The sequence below is a fragment of the Phoxinus phoxinus genome (genome assembly GCF_949152265.1).
Source record: "Phoxinus phoxinus genome assembly, chromosome: 21".
In the NCBI taxonomy this organism is placed as follows: domain Eukaryota; kingdom Metazoa; phylum Chordata; class Actinopteri; order Cypriniformes; family Leuciscidae; genus Phoxinus; species Phoxinus phoxinus.
This window is the reverse complement of record NC_136896.1, coordinates 31707577-31728725: the sequence shown is the minus strand read 5'-3', so window position 1 is coordinate 31728725 and position 21149 is coordinate 31707577. Positions and strand designations below refer to the sequence as shown.

Below are 21149 nucleotides of genomic sequence, written 5' to 3'. Positions count from 1 at the left end.
GTTTTTGAAAGAGTCTCTTCTGCTCAAGGCTGCATTTATTTGATCAAAAACACAGTAAAAGATCATCAGTTGTCTATGTGAATATACAGTAAAGTGTAATTTATTCCTGTGATCAAAGCTGAGTTTATCATCATTACTCCAGTCTTCAGAGTCACATGATCCTCCAGAAATCAGTGTAATATGAGGATAAAATACATTAAATCTTCTTATGACCTTTGAACTTTTGAACACTACTGTATGAAGCAGCTCTAAAAAGAGTTCAATAACTGTCACTGTGCAAAGTTCATCAATTATGAATGAAATGTGATTGTGATATAGCAGAGGTTTTGAGAAAGTGTGTGTCGTTATATTTCATGTTTTATGATGTGATGTTGCAGACTGGAGATTACTTAAAACACAAGATCAGGAGCAGACCGGAGAGAGCCGAGCTCGTCCACAGGAATATTCTACAAGGTACAGGCTTTAATCATAATAGGGCCTATATATGCAGAGAATGATTAATGGGCGTCTGATGAACTGCTGTGTGAATTATGAATATTTTGCCTCTTGTTCTTCTTTCGTCAGTCACTGATGCATGACTGTGAGTAACAATAAGATTGAAATGACGAGTGTCTCGATCCTGGTTTATTCCAGAGTGACTCATGGTTCTGCATCGTGTGTGTGTGTGTGTGTGTGTGTGTGTATCATGTGTGTGTGTTTGATGAAGAGCTTGTGCATCATGTGTGTGTGTTTGATGAAGAGCTTGTGCATCATGTGTGTGTGTGTTTGATGAAGAGCTTGTGTGTGTGTGTGTTTGATGAAGAGCTTGTGTGTGTGTGTGTATGTGTGTGTGTGTGTGTTTGATGAAGAGCTTGTGTATCGTGTGTGTGTTTGATGAAGAGCTTGTGCATCATGTGTGTGTGTTTGATGAAGAGCTTGTGCATCGTGTGTGTGTGTGTGTTTGATGAAGAGCTTGTGTATCATGTGTGTGTGTTTGATGAAGAGCTTGTGCATCATGTGTGTGTGTTTGATGAAGAGCTTGTGCATCGTGTGTGTGTTTGATGAAGAGCTTGTGTGTGTGTGTGTTTGATGAAGAGCTTGTGTGTGTGTGTGTATGTGTGTGTGTGTGTGTGTTTGATGAAGAGCTTGTGTATCATGTGTGTGTGTGTTTGATGAAGAGCTTGTGTGTGTGTGTGTATGTGTGTGTGTGTGTGTGTTTGATGAAGAGCTTGTGCATCATGTGTGTGTGTTTGATGAAGAGCTTGTGCATCATGTGTGTGTGTTTGATGAAGAGCTTGTGCATCGTGTGTGTGTGTTTGATGAAGACCTTGTGCATCATGTGTGTGTGTTTGATGAAGAGCTTGTGCATCGTGTGTGTGTGTTTGATGAAGACCTTGTGCATCATGTGTGTGTGTTTGATGAAGAGCTTGTGCATCATGTGTGTGTGTTTGATGAAGAGCTTGTGCATCATGTGTGTGTGTTTGATGAAGAGCTTGTGCATCATGTGTGTGTGTGTGTGTTTGATGAAGAGCTTGTGCATCATGTGTGTGTGTGTGTGTTTGATGAAGAGCTTGTGCATCATGTGTGTGTGTGTGTTTGATGAAGACCTTGTGCATCGTGTGTGTGTGTTTGATGAAGAGCTTGTGCATCATGTGTGTGTGTTTGATGAAGAGCTTGTGCATCATGTGTGTGTGTGTGTTTGATGAAGACCTTGTGCATCGTGTGTGTGTGTTTGATGAAGAGCTTGTGCATCGTGTGTGTGTGTTTGATGAAGACCTTGTGCATCATGTGTGTGTGTGTGTGTTTGATGAAGAGCTTGTGCATCGTGTGTGTGTGTGTGTTTGATGAAGACCTTGTGCATCGTGTGTGTGTGTTTGATGAAGACCTTGTGCATCATGTGTGTGTGTTTGATGAAGACCTTGTGCATCGTGTGTGTGTGTTTGATGAAGACCTTGTGCATCGTGTGTGTGTGTTTGATGAAGAGCTTGTGCATCATGTGTGTGTGTTTGATGAAGACCTTGTGCATCGTGTGTGTGTGTTTGATGAAGACCTTGTGCATCATGTGTGTGTGTGTTTGATGAAGACCTTGTGCATCATGTGTGTGTGTTTGATGAAGAGCTTGTGCATCATGTGTGTGTGTTTGATGAAGACCTTGTGCATCGTGTGTGTGTGTTTGATGAAGACCTTGTGCATCATGTGTGTGTGTGTGTGTGTGTGTGTGTGTGTTTGATGAAGAGCTTGTGCATCATGTGTGTGTGTGTGTTTGATGAAGACCTTGTGCATCGTGTGTGTGTGTGTTTGATGAAGACCTTGTGCATCGTGTGTGTGTGTTTGATGAAGAGCTTGTGTATCGTGTGTGTGTGTGTGTTTGATGAAGACCTTGTGCATCGTGTGTGTGTGTTTGATGAAGACCTTGTGCATCGTGTGTGTGTGTTTGATGAAGAGCTTGTGCATCGTGTGTGTGTGTTTGATGAAGACCTTGTGCATCGTGTGTGTGTGTTTGATGAAGACCTTGTGCATCATGTGTGTGTGTGTGTGTTTGATGAAGACCTTGTGCATCGTGTGTGTGTGTGTGTTTGATGAAGACCTTGTGTATCGTGTGTGTGTGTTTGATGAAGACCTTGTGTATCATGTGTGTGTGTTTGATGAAGAGCTTGTGTATCGTGTGTGTGTGTTTGATGAAGACCTTGTGCATCGTGTGTGTGTGTTTGATGAAGACCTTGTGCATCATGTGTGTGTGTTTGATGAAGACCTTGTGCATCGTGTGTGTGTGTTTGATGAAGACCTTGTGCATCGTGTGTGTGTGTTTGATGAAGACCTTGTGCATCATGTGTGTGTGTGTGTGTGTGTGTGTGTGTGTTTGATGAAGACCTTGTGCATCGTGTGTGTGTGTGTTTGATGAAGACCTTGTGCATCGTGTGTGTGTGTTTGATGAAGAGCTTGTGCATCGTGTGTGTGTGTTTGATGAAGACCTTGTGCATCGTGTGTGTGTGTTTGATGAAGAGCTTGTGCATCGTGTGTGTGTGTGTTTGATGAAGACCTTGTGCATCGTGTGTGTGTGTTTGATGAAGACCTTGTGCATCATGTGTGTGTGTGTTTGATGAAGACCTTGTGCATCGTGTGTGTGTGTGTGTTTGATGAAGACCTTGTGTATCGTGTGTGTGTGTTTGATGAAGACCTTGTGTATCATGTGTGTGTGTTTGATGAAGAGCTTGTGTATCGTGTGTGTGTGTGTTTGATGAAGACCTTGTGCATCGTGTGTGTGTTTGATGAAGAGCTTGTGTATCATGTGTGTGTGTGTTTGATGAAGAGCTTGTGTATCATGTGTGTGTGTTTGATGAAGAGCTTGTGTATCGTGTGTGTGTGTGTTTGATGAAGACCTTGTGCATCATGTGTGTGTGTTTGATGAAGAGCTTGTGTATCGTGTGTGTGTGTGTGTTTGATGAAGACCTTGTGTATCGTGTGTGTGTGTTTGATGAAGACCTTGTGCATCATGTGTGTGTGTGTTTGATGAAGACCTTGTGCATCGTGTGTGTGTTTGATGAAGAGCTTGTGTATCATGTGTGTGTGTGTTTGATGAAGAGCTTGTGTATCATGTGTGTGTGTTTGATGAAGAGCTTGTGTATCGTGTGTGTGTGTGTTTGATGAAGACCTTGTGCATCATGTGTGTGTGTTTGATGAAGAGCTTGTGTATCGTGTGTGTGTGTGTTTGATGAAGACCTTGTGCATCGTGTGTGTGTGTGTGTTTGATGAAGACCTTGTGCATCATGTGTGTGTGTGTTTGATGAAGACCTTGTGTATCGTGTGTGTGTGTTTGATGAAGACCTTGTGTATCATGTGTGTGTGTTTGATGAAGACCTTGTGCATCGTGTGTGTGTGTGTGTGTTTGATGAAGACCTTGTGCATCATGTGTGTGTGTTTGATGAAGACCTTGTGTATCGTGTGTGTGTGTGTTTGATGAAGACCTTGTGTATCGTGTGTGTGTGTTTGATGAAGACCTTGTGCATCGTGTGTGTGTGTGTTTGATGAAGACCTTGTGCATCGTGTGTGTGTGTTTGATGAAGAGCTTGTGTATCGTGTGTGTGTGTTTGATGAAGAGCTTGTGTATTGTGTGTGTGTGTTTGATGAAGACCTTGTGCATCGTGTGTGTGTGTGTTTGATGAAGACCTTGTGTATCGTGTGTGTGTGTTTGATGAAGACCTTGTGCATCGTGTGTGTGTGTGTTTGATGAAGACCTTGTGCATCGTGTGTGTGTGTGTTTGATGAAGACCTTGTGTATCATGTGTGTGTGTTTGATGAAGACCTTGTGCATCGTGTGTGTGTGTGTTTGATGAAGACCTTGTGTATCATGTGTGTGTGTGTGTTTGATGAAGACCTTGTGTATCGTGTGTGTGTGTTTGATGAAGAGCTTGTGTATCATGTGTGTGTGTTTGATGAAGACCTTGTGTATCGTGTGTGTGTGTTTGATGAAGAGCTTGTGTATCGTGTGTGTGTGTTTGATGAAGAGCTTGTGTATCGTGTGTGTGTGTGTTTGATGAAGACCTTGTGTATCATGTGTGTGTGTGTGTTTGATGAAGACCTTGTGTATCATGTGTGTGTGTTTGATGAAGAGCTTGTGTATCGTGTGTGTGTGTTTGATGAAGAGCTTGTGTATCGTGTGTGTGTGTTTGATGAAGAGCTTGTGTATCGTGTGTGTGTGTGTTTGATGAAGACCTTGTGTATCATGTGTGTGTGTTTGATGAAGACCTTGTGCATCGTGTGTGTGTGTGTTTGATGAAGACCTTGTGTATCATGTGTGTGTGTTTGATGAAGACCTTGTGCATCGTGTGTGTGTGTGTTTGATGAAGACCTTGTGTATCATGTGTGTGTGTTTGATGAAGAGCTTGTGTATCGTGTGTGTGTGTTTGATGAAGACCTTGTCCATCGTGTGTGTGTGTTTGATGAAGACCTTGTGCATCGTGTGTGTGTGTTTGATGAAGAGCTTGTGTATCGTGTGTGTGTGTTTGATGAAGAGCTTGTGTATCGTGTGTGTGTGTTTAATGAAGAGCTTGTGTATCGTGTGTGTGTGTTTGATGAAGACCTTGTGCATCGTGTGTGTGTGTTTGATGAAGAGCTTGTTTATCGTGTGTGTGTGTGTTTGATGAAGACCTTGTGTATCTTGTGTGTTTGATGAAGACCTTGTGCATCGTGTGTGTGTGTGTTTGATGAAGAGCTTGTGTATCGTGTGTGTGTGTGTGTTTGATGAAGAGCTTGTGTATCGTGTGTGTGTGTTTGATGAAGAGCTTGTGTATCGTGTGTGTGTGTTTGATGAAGACCTTGTGCATCGTGTGTGTGTGTGTGTTTGATGAAGACCTTGTGCATCGTGTGTGTGTGTGTTTGATGAAGACCTTGTGTATCGTGTGTGTGTGTTTGATGAAGACCTTGTGCATCGTGTGTGTGTGTGTTTGATGAAGACCTTGTGTATCATGTGTGTGTGTGTGTTTGATGAAGACCTTGTGTATCATGTGTGTGTGTTTGATGAAGAGCTTGTGTATCGTGTGTGTGTGTTTGATGAAGACCTTGTGCATCGTGTGTGTGTGTTTGATGAAGACCTTGTGCATCGTGTGTGTGTGTGTTTGATGAAGAGCTTGTGTATCGTGTGTGTGTGTTTGATGAAGAGCTTGTGTATCGTGTGTGTGTGTTTGATGAAGAGCTTGTGTATCGTGTGTGTGTGTTTGATGAAGAGCTTGTGTATCGTGTGTGTGTGTTTGATGAAGACCTTGTGCATCGTGTGTGTGTGTTTGATGAAGAGCTTGTTTATCGTGTGTGTGTGTGTTTGATGAAGACCTTGTGTATCATGTGTGTGTGTGTTTGATGAAGACCTTGTGCATCGTGTGTGTGTGTGTTTGATGAAGACCTTGTGCATCGTGTGTGTGTGTGTTTGATGAAGAGCTTGTGTATCGTGTGTGTGTGTGTTTGATGAAGACCTTGTGCATCATGTGTGTGTGTTTGATGAAGAGCTTGTGTATCGTGTGTGTGTGTTTGATGAAGAGCTTGTGTATCGTGTGTGTGTGTTTGATGAAGACCTTGTGCATCGTGTGTGTGTGTTTGATGAAGACCTTGTGCATCGTGTGTGTGTGTGTTTGATGAAGACCTTGTGTATCATGTGTGTGTGTTTGATGAAGACCTTGTGCATCGTGTGTGTTTGATGAAGAGCTTGTGTATCGTGTGTGTGTGTGTTTGATGAAGACCTTGTGCATCGTGTGTGTGTGTGTGTTTGATGAAGACCTTGTGTATCGTGTGTGTGTGTGTTTGATGAAGACCTTGTGTATCGTGTGTGTGTGTGTTTGATGAAGACCTTGTGTATCGTGTGTGTGTGTGTTTGATGAAGACCTTGTGTATCATGTGTGTGTGTTTGATGAAGACCTTGTGCATCGTGTGTGTGTGTGTTTGATGAAGACCTTGTGTATCATGTGTGTGTGTTTGATGAAGAGCTTGTGTATCGTGTGTGTGTGTTTGATGAAGAGCTTGTGCATCGTGTGTGTGTGTGTGTGTTTGATGAAGACCTTGTGCATCGTGTGTGTGTGTGTTTGATGAAGACCTTGTGTATCATGTGTGTGTGTGTTTGATGAAGAGCTTGTGTATCGTGTGTGTGTGTGTTTGATGAAGACCTTGTGTATCATGTGTGTGTGTGTTTGATGAAGAGCTTGTGTATCGTGTGTGTGTGTTTGATGAAGAGCTTGTGCATCATGTGTGTGTGTGTGTGTGTTTGATGAAGACCTTGTGCATCGTGTGTGTGTGTGTTTGATGAAGACCTTGTGTATCATGTGTGTGTGTGTTTGATGAAGAGCTTGTGTATCGTGTGTGTGTGTTTGATGAAGACCTTGTGCATCGTGTGTGTGTGTGTGTTTGATGAAGACCTTGTGTATCGTGTGTGTGTGTGTTTGATGAAGACCTTGTGTATCATGTGTGTGTGTTTGATGAAGACCTTGTGTATCGTGTGTGTGTGTGTTTGATGAAGAGCTTGTGCATCATGTGTGTGTGTTTGATGAAGAGCTTGTGCATCGTGTGTGTGTGTTTGATGAAGAGCTTGTGCATCGTGTGTGTGTGTTTGATGAAGACCTTGTGCATCATGTGTGTGTGTTTGATGAAGAGCTTGTGCATCATGTGTGTGTGTTTGATGAAGAGCTTGTGCATCATGTGTGTGTGTTTGATGAAGAGCTTGTGCATCATGTGTGTGTGTGTTTGATGAAGACCTTGTGCATCGTGTGTGTGTGTGTGTGTGTTTGATGAAGAGCTTGTGCATCATGTGTGTGTGTGTTTGATGAAGACCTTGTGCATCGTGTGTGTGTGTGTGTTTGATGAAGAGCTTGTGCATCATGTGTGTGTGTGTGTTTGATGAAGAGCTTGTGCATCATGTGTGTGTGTGTTTGATGAAGAGCTTGTGCATCGTGTGTGTGTGTGTGTTTGATGAAGACCTTGTGCATCGTGTGTGTGTGTGTGTTTGATGAAGAGCTTGTGCATCATGTGTGTGTGTGTTTGATGAAGAGCTTGTGCATCATGTGTGTGTGTTTGATGAAGAGCTTGTGTATCGTGAGTGTGTGTTTGATGAAGAGCTTGTGCATCATGTGTGTGTGTTTGATGAAGAGCTTGTGCATCATGTGTGTGTGTTTGATGAAGAGCTTGTGCATCATGTGTGTGTGTTTGATGAAGAGCTTGTGTATCATGTGTGTGTGTTTGATGAAGACCTTGTGTATCATGTGTGTGTGTTTGATGAAGAGCTTGTGCATCGTGTGTGTGTTTGATGAAGAGCTTGTGCATCATGTGTGTGTGTTTGATGAAGACCTTGTGCATCATGTGTGTGTGTTTGATGAAGAGCTTGTGCATCATGTGTGTGTGTTTGATGAAGAGCTTGTGTATCATGTGTGTGTGTTTGATGAAGACCTTGTGTATCATGTGTGTGTGTTTGATGAAGAGCTTGTGCATCGTGTGTGTGTTTGATGAAGAGCTTGTGCATCATGTGTGTGTGTGTTTGATGAAGAGCTTGTGTATCGTGTGTGTGTGTTTGATGAAGACCTTGTGCATCATGTGTGTGTGTTTGATGAAGAGCTTGTGCATCATGTGTGTGTGTTTGATGAAGAGCTTGTGTATCATGTGTGTGTGTGTGTGTTTGATGAAGAGCTTGTGTATCGTGAGTGTGTGTTTGATGAAGAGCTTGTGTATCATGTGTGTGTGTGTTTGATGAAGAGCTTGTGTATCGTGTGTTTGTTTGATGAAGAGCTTGTGCATCATGTGTGTGTGTTTGATGAAGAGCTTGTGCATCATGTGTGTGTGTTTGATGAAGAGCTTGTGTATCGTGTGTGTGTGTGTTTGATGAAGACCTTGTGCATCATGTGTGTGTGTTTGATGAAGACCTTGTGCATCATGTGTGTGTGTGTGTTTGATGAAGAGCTTGTGTATCGTGTGTGTGTGTGTTTGATGAAGAGCTTGTGCATCATGTGTGTTTGTGTTTGATGAAGAGCTTGTGCATCGTGTGTGTGTTTGATGAAGAGCTTGTGTATCATGTGTGTTTGTGTTTGATGAAGACCTTGTGTATCATGTGTGTGTGTTTGATGAAGAGCTTGTGTATCGTGTGTGTGTTTGATGAAGACCTTGTGTATCATGTGTGTGTTTGATGAAGAGCTTGTGTATCATGTGTGTGTGTGTGTTTGATGACGACCTTGTGTATCATGTGTGTGTGTGTTTGATGAAGACCTTGTGTATCATGTGTGTTTGTGTTTGATGAAGACCTTGTGTATCGTGTGTGTGTGTTTGATGAAGAGCTTGTGTATCATGTGTGTTTGTGTTTGATGAAGACCTTGTGTATCGTGTGTGTGTGTTTGATGAAGAGCTTGTGTATCATGTGTGTGTGTTTGATGAAGACCTTGTGTATCATGTGTGTGTGTTTGATGAAGACCTTGTGTATCGTGTGTGTGTTTGATGAAGAGCTTGTGTATCATGTGTGTGTGTTTGATGAAGAGCTTGTGTATCATGTGTGTGTGTTTGATGAAGAGCTTGTGCATCATGTGTGTGTGTTTGATGAAGAGCTTGTGTATCATGTGTGTGTGTTTGATGAAGAGCTTGTGCATCGTGTGTGTGTGTTTGATGAAGACCTTGTGCATCGTGTGTGTGTTTGATGAAGACCTTGTGTATCATGTGTGTGTGTTTGATGAAGAGCTTGTGCATCGTGTGTGTGTTTGATGAAGACCTTGTGCATCGTGTGTGTGTGTGTGTGTTTGATGAAGACCTTGTGCATCGTGTGTGTGTGTTTGATGAAGACCTTGTGCATCGTGTGTGTGTGTTTGATGAAGACCTTGTGCATCGTGTGTGTGTGTGTGTGTTTGATGAAGACCTTGTGCATCGTGTGTGTGTGTGTGTTTGATGAAGACCTTGTGCATCGTGTGTGTGTGTGTGTTTGATGAAGACCTTGTGCATCGTGTGTGTGTGTGTGTGTTTGATGAAGAGCTTGTGCATCATGTGTGTGTGTTTGATGAAGACCTTGTGCATCATGTGTGTGTGTTTGATGAAGAGCTTGTGTATCGTGTGTGTGTGTTTGATGAAGACCTTGTGTATCATGTGTGTGTGTTTGATGAAGAGCTTGTGCATCATGTGTGTGTGTGTGTGTTTGATGAAGAGCTTGTGCATCATGTGTGTGTGTTTGATCAAGACCTTGTGTATCGTGTGTGTGTGTTTGATGAAGAGCTTGTGTATCATGTGTGTGTGTGTTTGATGAAGACCTTGTGCATCATGTGTGTGTGTGTTTGATGAAGACCTTGTGCATCATGTGTGTGTGTTTGATGAAGACCTTGTGCATCATGTGTGTGTGTGTTTGATGAAGAGCTTGTGCATCATGTGTGTGTGTGTTTGATGAAGACCTTGTGCATCATGTGTGTGTGTTTGATGAAGACCTTGTGCATCATGTGTGTGTGTGTTTGATGAAGACCTTGTGCATCATGTGTGTGTGTTTGATGAAGACCTTGTGCATCATGTGTGTGTGTTTGATGAAGACCTTGTGTATCGTGTGTGTGTGTTTGATGAAGAGCTTGTGTATCGTGTGTGTGTGTTTGATGAAGACCTTGTGTATCATGTGTGTGTTTGATGAAGACCTTGTGCATCGTGTGTGTGTTTGATGAAGACCTTGTGTATCATGTGTGTGTGTTTGAAGACCTTGTGCATCGTGTGTGTGTGTGTGTGTTTGATGAAGAACTTGTGTATCATGTGTGTGTGTTTGATGAAGAGCTTGTGCATCATGTGTGTGTGTTTGATGAAGAGCTTGTGCATCATGTGTGTGTGTTTGATGAAGAGCTTGTGCATCATGTGTGTGTGTTTGATGAAGAGCTTGTGCATCATGTGTGTGTGTGTGTTTGATGAAGACCTTGTGCATCATGTGTGTGTGTTTGATGAAGAGCTTGTGCATCATGTGTGTGTGTTTGATGAAGAGCTTGTGTATCATGTGTGTGTGTTTGATGAAGAGCTTGTGCATCGTGTGTGTGTGTGTTTGATGAAGACCTTGTGCATCATGTGTGTGTGTTTGATGAAGAGCTTGTGCATCATGTGTGTGTGTTTGATGAAGAGCTTGTGTATCATGTGTGTGTGTTTGATGAAGAGCTTGTGTATCGTGTGTGTGTGTGTTTGATGAAGAGCTTGTGTATCATGTGTGTGTGTTTGATAAAGACCTTGTGCATCATGTGTGTGTGTTTGATGAAGACCTTGTGCATCATGTGTGTGTGTGTTTGATGAAGACCTTGTGCATCGTGTGTGTGTTTGATGAAGAGCTTGTGTATCGTGTGTGTGTGTTTGATGAAGAGCTTGTGTATCATGTGTGTGTGTTTGATGAAGACCTTGTGCATCATGTGTGTGTGTGTGTGTGTTTGATGAAGACCTTGTGCATCATGTGTGTGTGTGTTTGATGAAGACCTTGTGCATCATGTGTGTGTGTTTGATGAAGACCTTGTGCATCGTGTGTGTGTGTGTTTGATGAAGACCTTGTGCATCGTGTGTGTGTGTTTGATGAAGAGCTTGTGTATCATGTGTGTGTGTGTTTGATAAAGACCTTGTGCATCATGTGTGTGTGTGTGTTTGATGAAGACCTTGTGCATCATGTGTGTGTGTTTGATGAAGAGCTTGTGTATCATGTGTGTGTGTGTTTGATAAAGACCTTGTGTATCATGTGTGTGTGTGTGTTTGATGAAGACCTTGTGCATCATGTGTGTGTGTTTGATGAAGAGCTTGTGTATCATGTGTGTGTGTGTTTGATAAAGACCTTGTGCATCATGTGTGTGTGTGTGTTTGATGAAGACCTTGTGCATCATGTGTGTGTGTTTGATGAAGAGCTTGTGTATCGTGTGTGTGTGTGTTTGATGAAGACCTTGTGCATCATGTGTGTGTGTGTTTGATGAAGAGCTTGTGTATCATGTGTGTGTGTTTGATGAAGACCTTGTGTATCATGTGTGTGTGTTTGATGAAGACCTTGTGCATCGTGTGTGTGTGTGTTTGATGAAGACCTTGTGCATCATGTGTGTGTGTTTGATGAAGAGCTTGTGTATCATGTGTGTGTGTTTGATGAAGACCTTGTGCATCATGTGTGTGTGTTTGATGAAGAGCTTGTGTATCGTGTGTGTGTGTTTGATGAAGAGCTTGTGTATCATGTGTGTGTGTTTGATGAAGACCTTGTGCATCATGTGTGTGTGTGTGTGTTTGATGAAGACCTTGTGCATCATGTGTGTGTGTGTTTGATGAAGACCTTGTGCATCATGTGTGTGTGTTTGATGAAGACCTTGTGCATCGTGTGTGTGTGTGTTTGATGAAGACCTTGTGCATCGTGTGTGTGTGTGTTTGATGAAGAGCTTGTGCATCATGTGTGTGTGTGTGTTTGATGAAGACCTTGTGCATCATGTGTGTGTGTTTGATGAAGACCTTGTGCATCATGTGTGTGTGTTTGATGAAGAGCTTGTGCATCATGTGTGTGTGTTTGATGAAGACCTTGTGCATCATGTGTGTGTGTTTGATGAAGACCTTGTGCATCATGTGTGTGTGTGTTTGATGAAGACCTTGTGCATCATGTGTGTGTGTTTGATGAAGAGCTTGTGCATCATGTGTGTGTGTTTGATCAAGACCTTGTGTATCGTGTGTGTGTGTTTGATGAAGAGCTTGTGTATCGTGTGTGTGTGTTTGATGAAGACCTTGTGTATCGTGTGTGTGTGTTTGATGAAGACCTTGTGCATCATGTGTGTGTGTGTTTGATGAAGACCTTGTGCATCATGTGTGTGTGTGTTTGATGAAGACCTTGTGCATCATGTGTGTGTGTGTTTGATGAAGACCTTGTGCATCATGTGTGTGTGTTTGATCAAGACCTTGTGCATCATGTGTGTGTGTGTTTGATGAAGACCTTGTGCATCATGTGTGTGTGTTTGATGAAGACCTTGTGCATCATGTGTGTGTGTGTTTGATGAAGAGCTTGTGCATCATGTGTGTGTGTTTGATCAAGACCTTGTGCATCGTGTGTGTGTGTGTTTGATGAAGAGCTTGTGCATCATGTGTGTGTGTGTGTTTGATGAAGACCTTGTGCATCATGTGTGTGTGTTTGATGAAGACCTTGTGCATCATGTGTGTGTGTTTGATGAAGAGCTTGTGCATCATGTGTGTGTGTTTGATGAAGACCTTGTGCATCATGTGTGTGTGTTTGATGAAGACCTTGTGCATCGTGTGTGTGTGTTTGATGAAGACCTTGTGCATCATGTGTGTGTGTGTTTGATGAAGACCTTGTGCATCATGTGTGTGTGTTTGATGAAGACCTTGTGCATCATGTGTGTGTGTTTGATGAAGACCTTGTGCATCATGTGTGTGTGTTTGATGAAGACCTTGTGCATCATGTGTGTGTGTGTTTGATGAAGACCTTGTGCATCATGTGTGTGTGTTTGATGAAGACCTTGTGCATCATGTGTGTGTGTGTTTGATGAAGAGCTTGTGTATCGTGTGTGTGTGTGTGTTTGATGAAGAGCTTGTGCATCATGTGTGTGTGTTTGATGAAGACCTTGTGCATCATGTGTGTGTGTTTGATGAAGACCTTGTGCATCATGTGTGTGTGTTTGATGAAGACCTTGTGCATCATATGTGTGTGTTTGATGAAGACCTTGTGCATCATGTGTGTGTGTGTTTGATGAAGACCTTGTGCATCGTGTGTGTGTTTGATGAAGAGCTTGTGCATCGTGTGTGTGTGTGTTTGATGAAGAGCTTGTGCATCATGTGTGTGTGTTTGATGAAGAGCTTGTGCATCATGTGTGTGTGTTTGATGAAGAGCTTGTGCATCATGTGTGTGTGTTTGATGAAGACCTTGTGCATCGTGTGTGTGTGTTTGATGAAGAGCTTGTGTATCGTGTGTGTGTGTGTTTGATGAAGAGCTTGTGCATCATGTGTGTGTGTTTGATGAAGAGCTTGTGCATCATGTGTGTGTGTTTGATGAAGACCTTGTGCATCGTGTGTGTGTGTGTTTGATGAAGACCTTGTGCATCGTGTGTGTGTGTTTGATGAAGAGCTTGTGCATCATGTGTGTGTGTTTGATGAAGAGCTTGTGTATCGTGTGTGTTTGTGTTTGATGAAGACCTTGTGCATCATGTGTGTGTGTTTGATGAAGACCTTGTGCATCATGTGTGTGTGTGTTTGATGAAGACCTTGTGCATCGTGTGTGTGTGTTTGATGAAGACCTTGTGTATCATGTGTGTGTGTGTTTGATGAAGACCTTGTGCATCGTGTGTGTGTTTGATGAAGACCTTGTGCATCATGTGTGTGTGTTTGATGAAGAACTTGAGCATCGTGTGTGTGTGTTTGATGAAGACCTTGTGCATCATGTGTGTGTGTTTGATGAAGACCTTGTGCATCATGTGTGTGTGTTTGATGAAGAGCTTGTGCATCATGTGTGTGTGTTTGATGAAGACCTTGTGCATCATGTGTGTGTGTTTGATGAAGAGCTTGTGTATCATGTGTGTGTGTGTTTGATGAAGACCTTGTGCATCATGTGTGTGTGTTTGATGAAGAGCTTGTGCATCATGTGTGTGTGTTTGATGAAGAGCTTGTGCATCATGTGTGTGTGTGTTTGATGAAGAGCTTGTGCATCATGTGTGTGTGTGTGTTTGATGAAGACCTTGTGCATCATGTGTGTGTGTTTGATGAAGACCTTGTGCATCATGTGTGTGTTTGATGAAGACCTTGTGCATCATGTGTGTGTGTGTTTGATGAAGACCTTGTGCATCGTGTGTGTGTGTTTGATGAAGACCTTGTGCATCTTGTGTGTGTGTGTTTGATGAAGACCTTGTGCATCTTGTGTGTGTGTGTTTGATGAAGAGCTTGTGCATCGTGTGTGTGTGTGTTTGATGAAGACCTTGTGTATCATGTGTGTGTTTGATGAAGACCTTGTGCATCATGTGTGTGTGTGTTTGATGAAGACCTTGTGCATCTTGTGTGTGTGTGTTTGATGAAGACCTTGTGCATCGTGTGTGTGTGTTTGATGAAGACCTTGTGCATCTTGTGTGTGTGTGTTTGATGAAGACCTTGTGCATCTTGTGTGTGTGTGTTTGATGAAGACCTTGTGCATCTTGTGTGTGTGTGTTTGATGAAGAGCTTGTGCATCGTGTGTGTGTGTGTTTGATGAAGACCTTGTGCATCGTGTGTGTGTGTGTTTGATGAAGACCTTGTGCATCGTGTGTGTTTGATGAAGACCTTGTGCATCGTGTGTGTGTGTGTTTGATGAAGACCTTGTGCATCGTGTGTGTGTATGTTTGATGAAGAGCTTGTGTATCGTGTGTGTGTGTGTTTGATGAAGACCTTGTGCATCATGTGTGTGTGTGTTTGATGAAGACCTTGTGCATCGTGTGTGTGTGTGTTTGATGAAGACCTTGTGCATCGTGTGTGTGTTTGATGAAGACCTTGTGCATCATGTGTGTGTGTTTGATGAAGAACTTGAGCATCGTGTGTGTGTGTTTGATGAAGACCTTGTGCATCATGTGTGTGTGTTTGATGAAGAGCTTGTGCATCATGTGTGTGTGTTTGATGAAGACCTTGTGTATCATGTGTGTGTGTTTGATGAAGAGCTTGTGTATCATGTGTGTGTGTGTTTGATGAAGACCTTGTGCATCATGTGTGTGTGTTTGATGAAGAGCTTGTGCATCATGTGTGTGTGTTTGATGAAGAGCTTGTGTATCGTGTGTGTGTGTGTGTTTGATGAAGAGCTTGTGCATCATGTGTGTGTGTTTGATGAAGAGCTTGTGCATCATGTGTGTGTGTGTGTTTGATGAAGACCTTGTGCATCATGTGTGTGTGTTTGATGAAGACCTTGTGCATCATGTGTGTGTGTGTTTGATGAAGACCTTGTGCATCGTGTGTGTGTTTGATGAAGACCTTGTGCATCGTGTGTGTGTGTGTTTGATGAAGACCTTGTGCATCTTGTGTGTGTGTGTGTTTGATGAAGACCTTGTGCATCGTGTGTGTGTGTTTGATGAAGACCTTGTGCATCTTGTGTGTGTGTGTTTGATGAAGACCTTGTGCATCCTGTGTGTGTGTGTTTGATGAAGACCTTGTGCATCTTGTGTGTGTGTGTTTGATGAAGAGCTTGTGCATCGTGTGTGTGTGTGTTTGATGAAGACCTTGTGCATCGTGTGTGTGTGTGTTTGATGAAGACCTTGTGCATCGTGTGTGTTTGATGAAGACCTTGTGCATCGTGTGTGTGTGTGTTTGATGAAGACCTTGTGCATCGTGTGTGTGTGTGTTTGATGAAGACCTTGTGCATCGTGTGTGTGTTTGATGAAGAGCTTGTGCATCATGTGTGTGTGTTTGATGAAGAGCTTGTGTATCATGTGCGTGTGTGTGTTTGATGAAGAGCTTGTGCATCATGTGTGTGTGTTTGATGAAGAGCTTGTGCATCATGTGTGTGTGTTTGATGAAGAGCTTGTGTATCGTGTGTGTGTGTGTTTGATGAAGACCTTGTGTATCATGTGTGTGTGTTTGAAGAAGACCTTGTGCATCGTGTGTGTGTTTGAAGAAGACCTTGTGCATCATGTGTGTGTGTTTGATGAAGAGCTTGTGCATCGTGTGTGTGTTTGATGAAGACCTTGTGCATCGTGTGTGTGTTTGATGAAGACCTTGTGCATCGTGTGTGTGTTTGATGAAGAGCTTGTGCATCATGTGTGTGTGTGTGTGTTTTATGAAGAGCTTGTGTATCATGTGTGTGTGTGTGTTTGATGAAGAGCTTGTGTATCGTGTGTGTGTGTGTTTGATGAAGAGCTTGTGTATCGTGTGTGTGTGTGTGTTTGATGAAGAGCTTGTGTATCGTGTGTGTGTGTGTTTGATGAAGAGCTTGTGTATCATGTGTGTGTGTGTGTTTGATGAAGAGCTTGTGTATCGTGTGTGTGTTTGATGAAGAGCTTGTGTATCGTGTGTGTGTGTTTGATTAAGAGCTTGTGTATCATGTGTGTGTGTGTGTTTGATGAAGAGCTTGTGTATCATGTGTGTGTGTTTGATTAAGAGCTTGTGTATCATGTGTGTGTGTGTGTTTGATGAAGAGCTTGTGTATCGTGTGTGTGTGTGTGTTTGATGAAGACCTTGTGCATCGTGTGTGTGTGTGTTTGATGAAGACCTTGTGCATCGTGTGTGTGTTTGATGAAGAGCTTGTGCATCATGTGTGTGTGTTTGATGAAGAGCTTGTGTATCATGTGCGTGTGTGTGTTTGATGAAGAGCTTGTGCATCATGTGTGTGTGTTTGATGAAGAGCTTGTGCATCATGTGTGTGTGTTTGATGAAGAGCTTGTGTATCGTGTGTGTGTGTGTTTGATGAAGACCTTGTGTATCATGTGTGTGTGTGTGTGTTTGATGAAGAGCTTGTGCATCATGTGTGTGTGTTTGAAGAAGACCTTGTGCATCGTGTGTGTGTGTTTGATGAAGAGCTTGTGCATCATGTGTGTGTGTTTGAAGAAGACCTTGTGCATCGTGTGTGTGTTTGAAGAAGACCTTGTGCATCATGTGTGTGTGTTTGATGAAGAGCTTGTGCATCATGTGTGTGTGTTTGATGAAGAGCTTGTGCATCGTGTGTGTGTTTGATGAAGACCTTGTGCATCGTGTGTGTGTTTGATGAAGACCTTGTGCATCGTGTGTGTGTGTTTGATGAAGAGCTTGTGCATCATGTGTGTGTGTGTTTGATGAAGACCTTGTGCATCGTGTGTGTGTTTGATGAAGAGCTTGTGCATCATGTGTGTGTGTGTGTGTTTTATGAAGAGCTTGTGTATCATGTGTGTGTGTGTGTTTGATGAAGAGCTTGTGTATCGTGTGTGTGTGTGTTTGATGAAGAGCTTGTGTATCGTGTGTGTGTGTGTGTTTGATGAAGAGCTTGTGTATCGTGTGTGTGTGTGTTTGATGAAGAGCTTGTGTATCATGTGTGTGTGTGTGTTTGATGAAGAGCTTGTGTATCGTGTGTGTGTGTGTGTTTGATGAAGAGCTTGTGTATCGTGTGTGTGTGTTTGATTAAGAGCTTGTGTATCATGTGTGTGTGTGTGTTTGATGAAGAGCTTGTGTATCATGTGTGTGTGTTTGATTAAGAGCTTGTGTATCATGTGTGTGTGTGTGTTTGATGAAGAGCTTGTGTATCGTGTGTGTGTGTGTGTTTGATGAAGAGCTTGTGTATCGTGTGTGTGTGTGTGTTTGATGAAGAGCTTGTGTATCGTGTGTGTGTGTTTGATTAAGAGCTTGTGTATCATGTGTGTGTGTGTGTTTGATGAAGAGCTTGTGTATCATGTGTGTGTGTTTGATTAAGAGCTTGTGTATCATGTGTGTGTGTGTGTTTGATGAAGAGCTTGTGTATCGTGTGTGTGTGTGTGTTTGATGAAGAGCTTGTGCATCGTGTGTGTGTTTGATGAAGAGCTTGTGTATCATGTGTGTGTGTGTGTGTTTGATGAAGAGCTTGTGCATCATGTGTGTGTGTTTGATGAAGACCTTGTGTATCATGTGTGTGTGTGTTTGATGAAGAGCTTGTGTATCATGTGTGTGTGTTTGATGAAGAGCTTGTGCATCGTGTGTGTGTGTGTGTTTGATGAAGAGCTTGTGTATCGTGTGTGTGTGTGTGTTTGATGAAGGGTTTGTTTATTGTGTGTGTGTTTGATGAAGAGCTTGTGTATCGTGTGTGTGTGTGTGTTTGATGAAGAGCTTGTGCATCATGTGTGTGTGTTTGATGAAGAGCTTGTGTATCGTGTGTGTGTGTTTGATGAAGAGCTTGTGTATCATGTGTGTGTGTTTGATGAAGAGCTTGTGCATCGTGTGTGTGTTTGATGAAGACCTTGTGCATTGTGTGTGTGTGTTTGATGAACAGCTTGTGTATCGTGTGTGTGTTTGATGAAGAGATTGTGTGTGTGTGTTTGATGAAGGGTTTGTTTATTGTGTGTGTGTTTGATGAAGAGATTGTGTGTGTGTGTTTGATGAAGGGTTTGTTTATTGTGTGTGTGTTTGATGAAGAGCTTGTGCATCATGTGTGTGTGTTTGATGAAGACCTTGTGCATCATGTGTGTGTGTTTGATGAAGACCTCGTGCATCATGTGTGTGTGTTTGATGAAGAGCTTGTGCATCATGTGTGTGTGTGTTTGATGAAGACCTCGTGCATCATGTGTGTGTGTTTGATGAAGAGCTTGTGCATCATGTGTGTGTGTGTTTGATGAAGAGCTTGTGCATCATGTGTGTGTGTTTGATGAAGACCTTGTGCATCATGTGTGTGTGTTTGATGAAGACCTTGTGCATCATGTGTGTGTGTGTGTGTTTGATGAAGAGCTTGTGTATCGTGTGTGTGTGTGTTTGATGAAGAGCTTGTGTATCATGTGTGTGTGTGTGTTTGATGAAGAGCTTGTGTATCATGTGTGTGTGTGTTTGATGAAGAGCTTGTGCATCATGTGTGTGTGTGTTTGATGAAGACCTTGTGCATCATGTGTGTGTGTTTGATGAAGAGCTTGTGTATCATGTGTGTGTGTGTTTGATGAAGAGCTTGTGCATCATGTGTGTGTGTTTGATGAAGACCTTGTGCATCATGTGTGTGTGTGTGTGTTTGATGAAGAGCTTGTGTATCATGTGTGTGTGTGTTTGATGAAGAGCTTGTGTATCGTGTGTGTGTGTGTGTTTGATGAAGAGCTTGTGTATCATGTGTGTGTGTGTGTTTGATGAAGAGCTTGTGTATCATGTGTGTGTGTTTGATGAAGAGCTTGTGTATCGTGTGTGTGTGTGTGTTTGATGAAGAGCTTGTGTATCATGTGTGTGTGTGTGTTTGATGAAGAGCTTGTGCATCATGTGTGTGTGTGTTTGATGAAGAGCTTGTGCATCAAGTGTGTGTGTTTGATGAAGACCTTGTGCATCATGTGTGTGTGTTTGATGAAGACCTTGTGCATCGTGTGTGTGTGTTTGATGAAGACCTTGTGCATCGTGTGTGTGTGTTTGATGAAGAGCTTGTGTATCATGTGTGTGTGTGTGTGTTTGATGAAGAGCTTGTGTATCATGTGTGTGTGTGTTTGATGAAGAGCTTGTGCATCATGTGTGTGTGTTTGATGAAGAGCTTGTGCATCATGTGTGTGTTTGATGAAGAGCTTGTGCATCATGTGTGTGTTTGATGAAGACCTTGTGCATCGTGTGTGTGTTTGATGAAGACTTTGTGCATCATGTGTGTGTGTTTGATGAAGACCTTGTGCATCATGTGTGTGTGTTTGATGAAGACCTTGTGCATCATGTGTGTGTGTTTGATGAAGACCTTGTGCATCATGTGTGTGTGTTTGATGAAGACCTTGTGCATCGTGTGTGTGTGTTTGATGAAGAGCTTGTGTATCATGTGTGTGTGTGTTTGATGAAGACCTTGTGCATCGTGTGTGTGTGTTTGATGAAGAGCTTGTGCATCATGTGTGTGTGTTTGATGAAGACCTTGTGCATCGTGTGTGTGTGTTTGATGAAGACCTTGTGCATCGTGTGTGTGTGTTTGATGAAGAGCTTGTGCATCATGTGTGTGTTTGATGAAGACCTTGTGCATCATGTGTGTGTTTGATGAAGACTTTGTGCATCGTGTGTGTGTTTGATGAAGAGCTTGTGTATCATGTGTGTGTGTTTGATGAAGAGCTTGTGCATCGTGTGTGTGTGTGTTTGATGAAGAGCTTGTGTATCGTGTGTGTGTGTGTGTTTGATGAAGACCTTGAAGACCTTGTGTATCATGTGTGTGTGTGTTTGATGAAGAGCTTGTGTATCATGTGTGTGTGTGTGTTTGATGAAGACCTTGTGTATCATGTGTGTGTGTGTGTTTCATGAAGAGCTTGTGTATCATGTGTGTGTGTGTTTGATGAAGAGCTTGTGTATCATGTGTGTGTGTGTTTGATGAAGAGCTTGTGTATCATGTGTATGTGTTTGATGAAGAGCTTGTGCATCATGTGTGTGTGTTTGATGAAGAGCTTGTGTATCGTGTGTGTGTGTGTTTGATGAAGAGCTTGTGTATCATGTGTGTGTGTGTGTTTGATGAAGAGCTTGTGTATCATGTGTGTGTGTGTGTTTGATGAAGAGCTTGTGTATCATGTGTGTGTGTGTGTTTCATGAAGAGCTTGTGTATCATGTGTGTGTGTGTTTGATGAAGAGCTTGTGTATCATGTGTGTGTGTGTGTTTGATGAAGAGCTTGTGTATCATGTGTGTGTGTGTGTTTCATGAAGAGCTTGTGTATCATGTGTGTGTGTGTTTGATGAAGAGCTTGTGTATCATGTGTGTGTGTGTGTTTGATGAAGAGCTTGTGTATCATGTGTGTGTGTGTTTGATGAAGAGCTTGTGTATCATGTGTATGTGTTTGATGAAGAGCTTGTGCATCATGTGTGTATGTTTGATGAAGAGCTTGTGTATCGTGTGTGTGTGTGTTTGATGAAGAGCTTGTGTATCGTGTGTGTGTGTGTGTTTGATGAAGACCTTGTGTATCATGTGTGTGTGTTTGATGAAGAGCTTGTGCATCATGTGTGTGTGTGTGTTTGATGAAGACCTTGTGCATCATGTGTGTGTGTTTGATGAAGACCTTGTGCATCATGTGTGTGTGTTTGATGAAGAGCTTGTGTATCGTGTGTGTGTGTTTGATGAAGAGCTTGTATCATGTGTGTGTGTGTGTTTGATGAAG

The 21149-nt window shown here is 42.5% G+C and overlaps 1 protein-coding gene across 6 annotated transcripts in view; it reads left to right on the top strand.

Annotated features, from left to right (window-relative positions):
- myocd (myocardin) overlaps positions 1 to 21149 on the top strand; it is a 91394-nt gene that overhangs the window by 13760 nt on the left and 56485 nt on the right. For all 6 annotated transcript variants that reach the window (XM_079594908.1, XM_079594907.1, XM_079594906.1 and 3 more), the window contains exon 4: positions 378 to 453. In XM_079594908.1, the coding sequence (XP_079451034.1) occupies positions 378 to 453 (76 nt within the window). The remainder of the gene's footprint in view (positions 1 to 377; positions 454 to 21149) is intronic.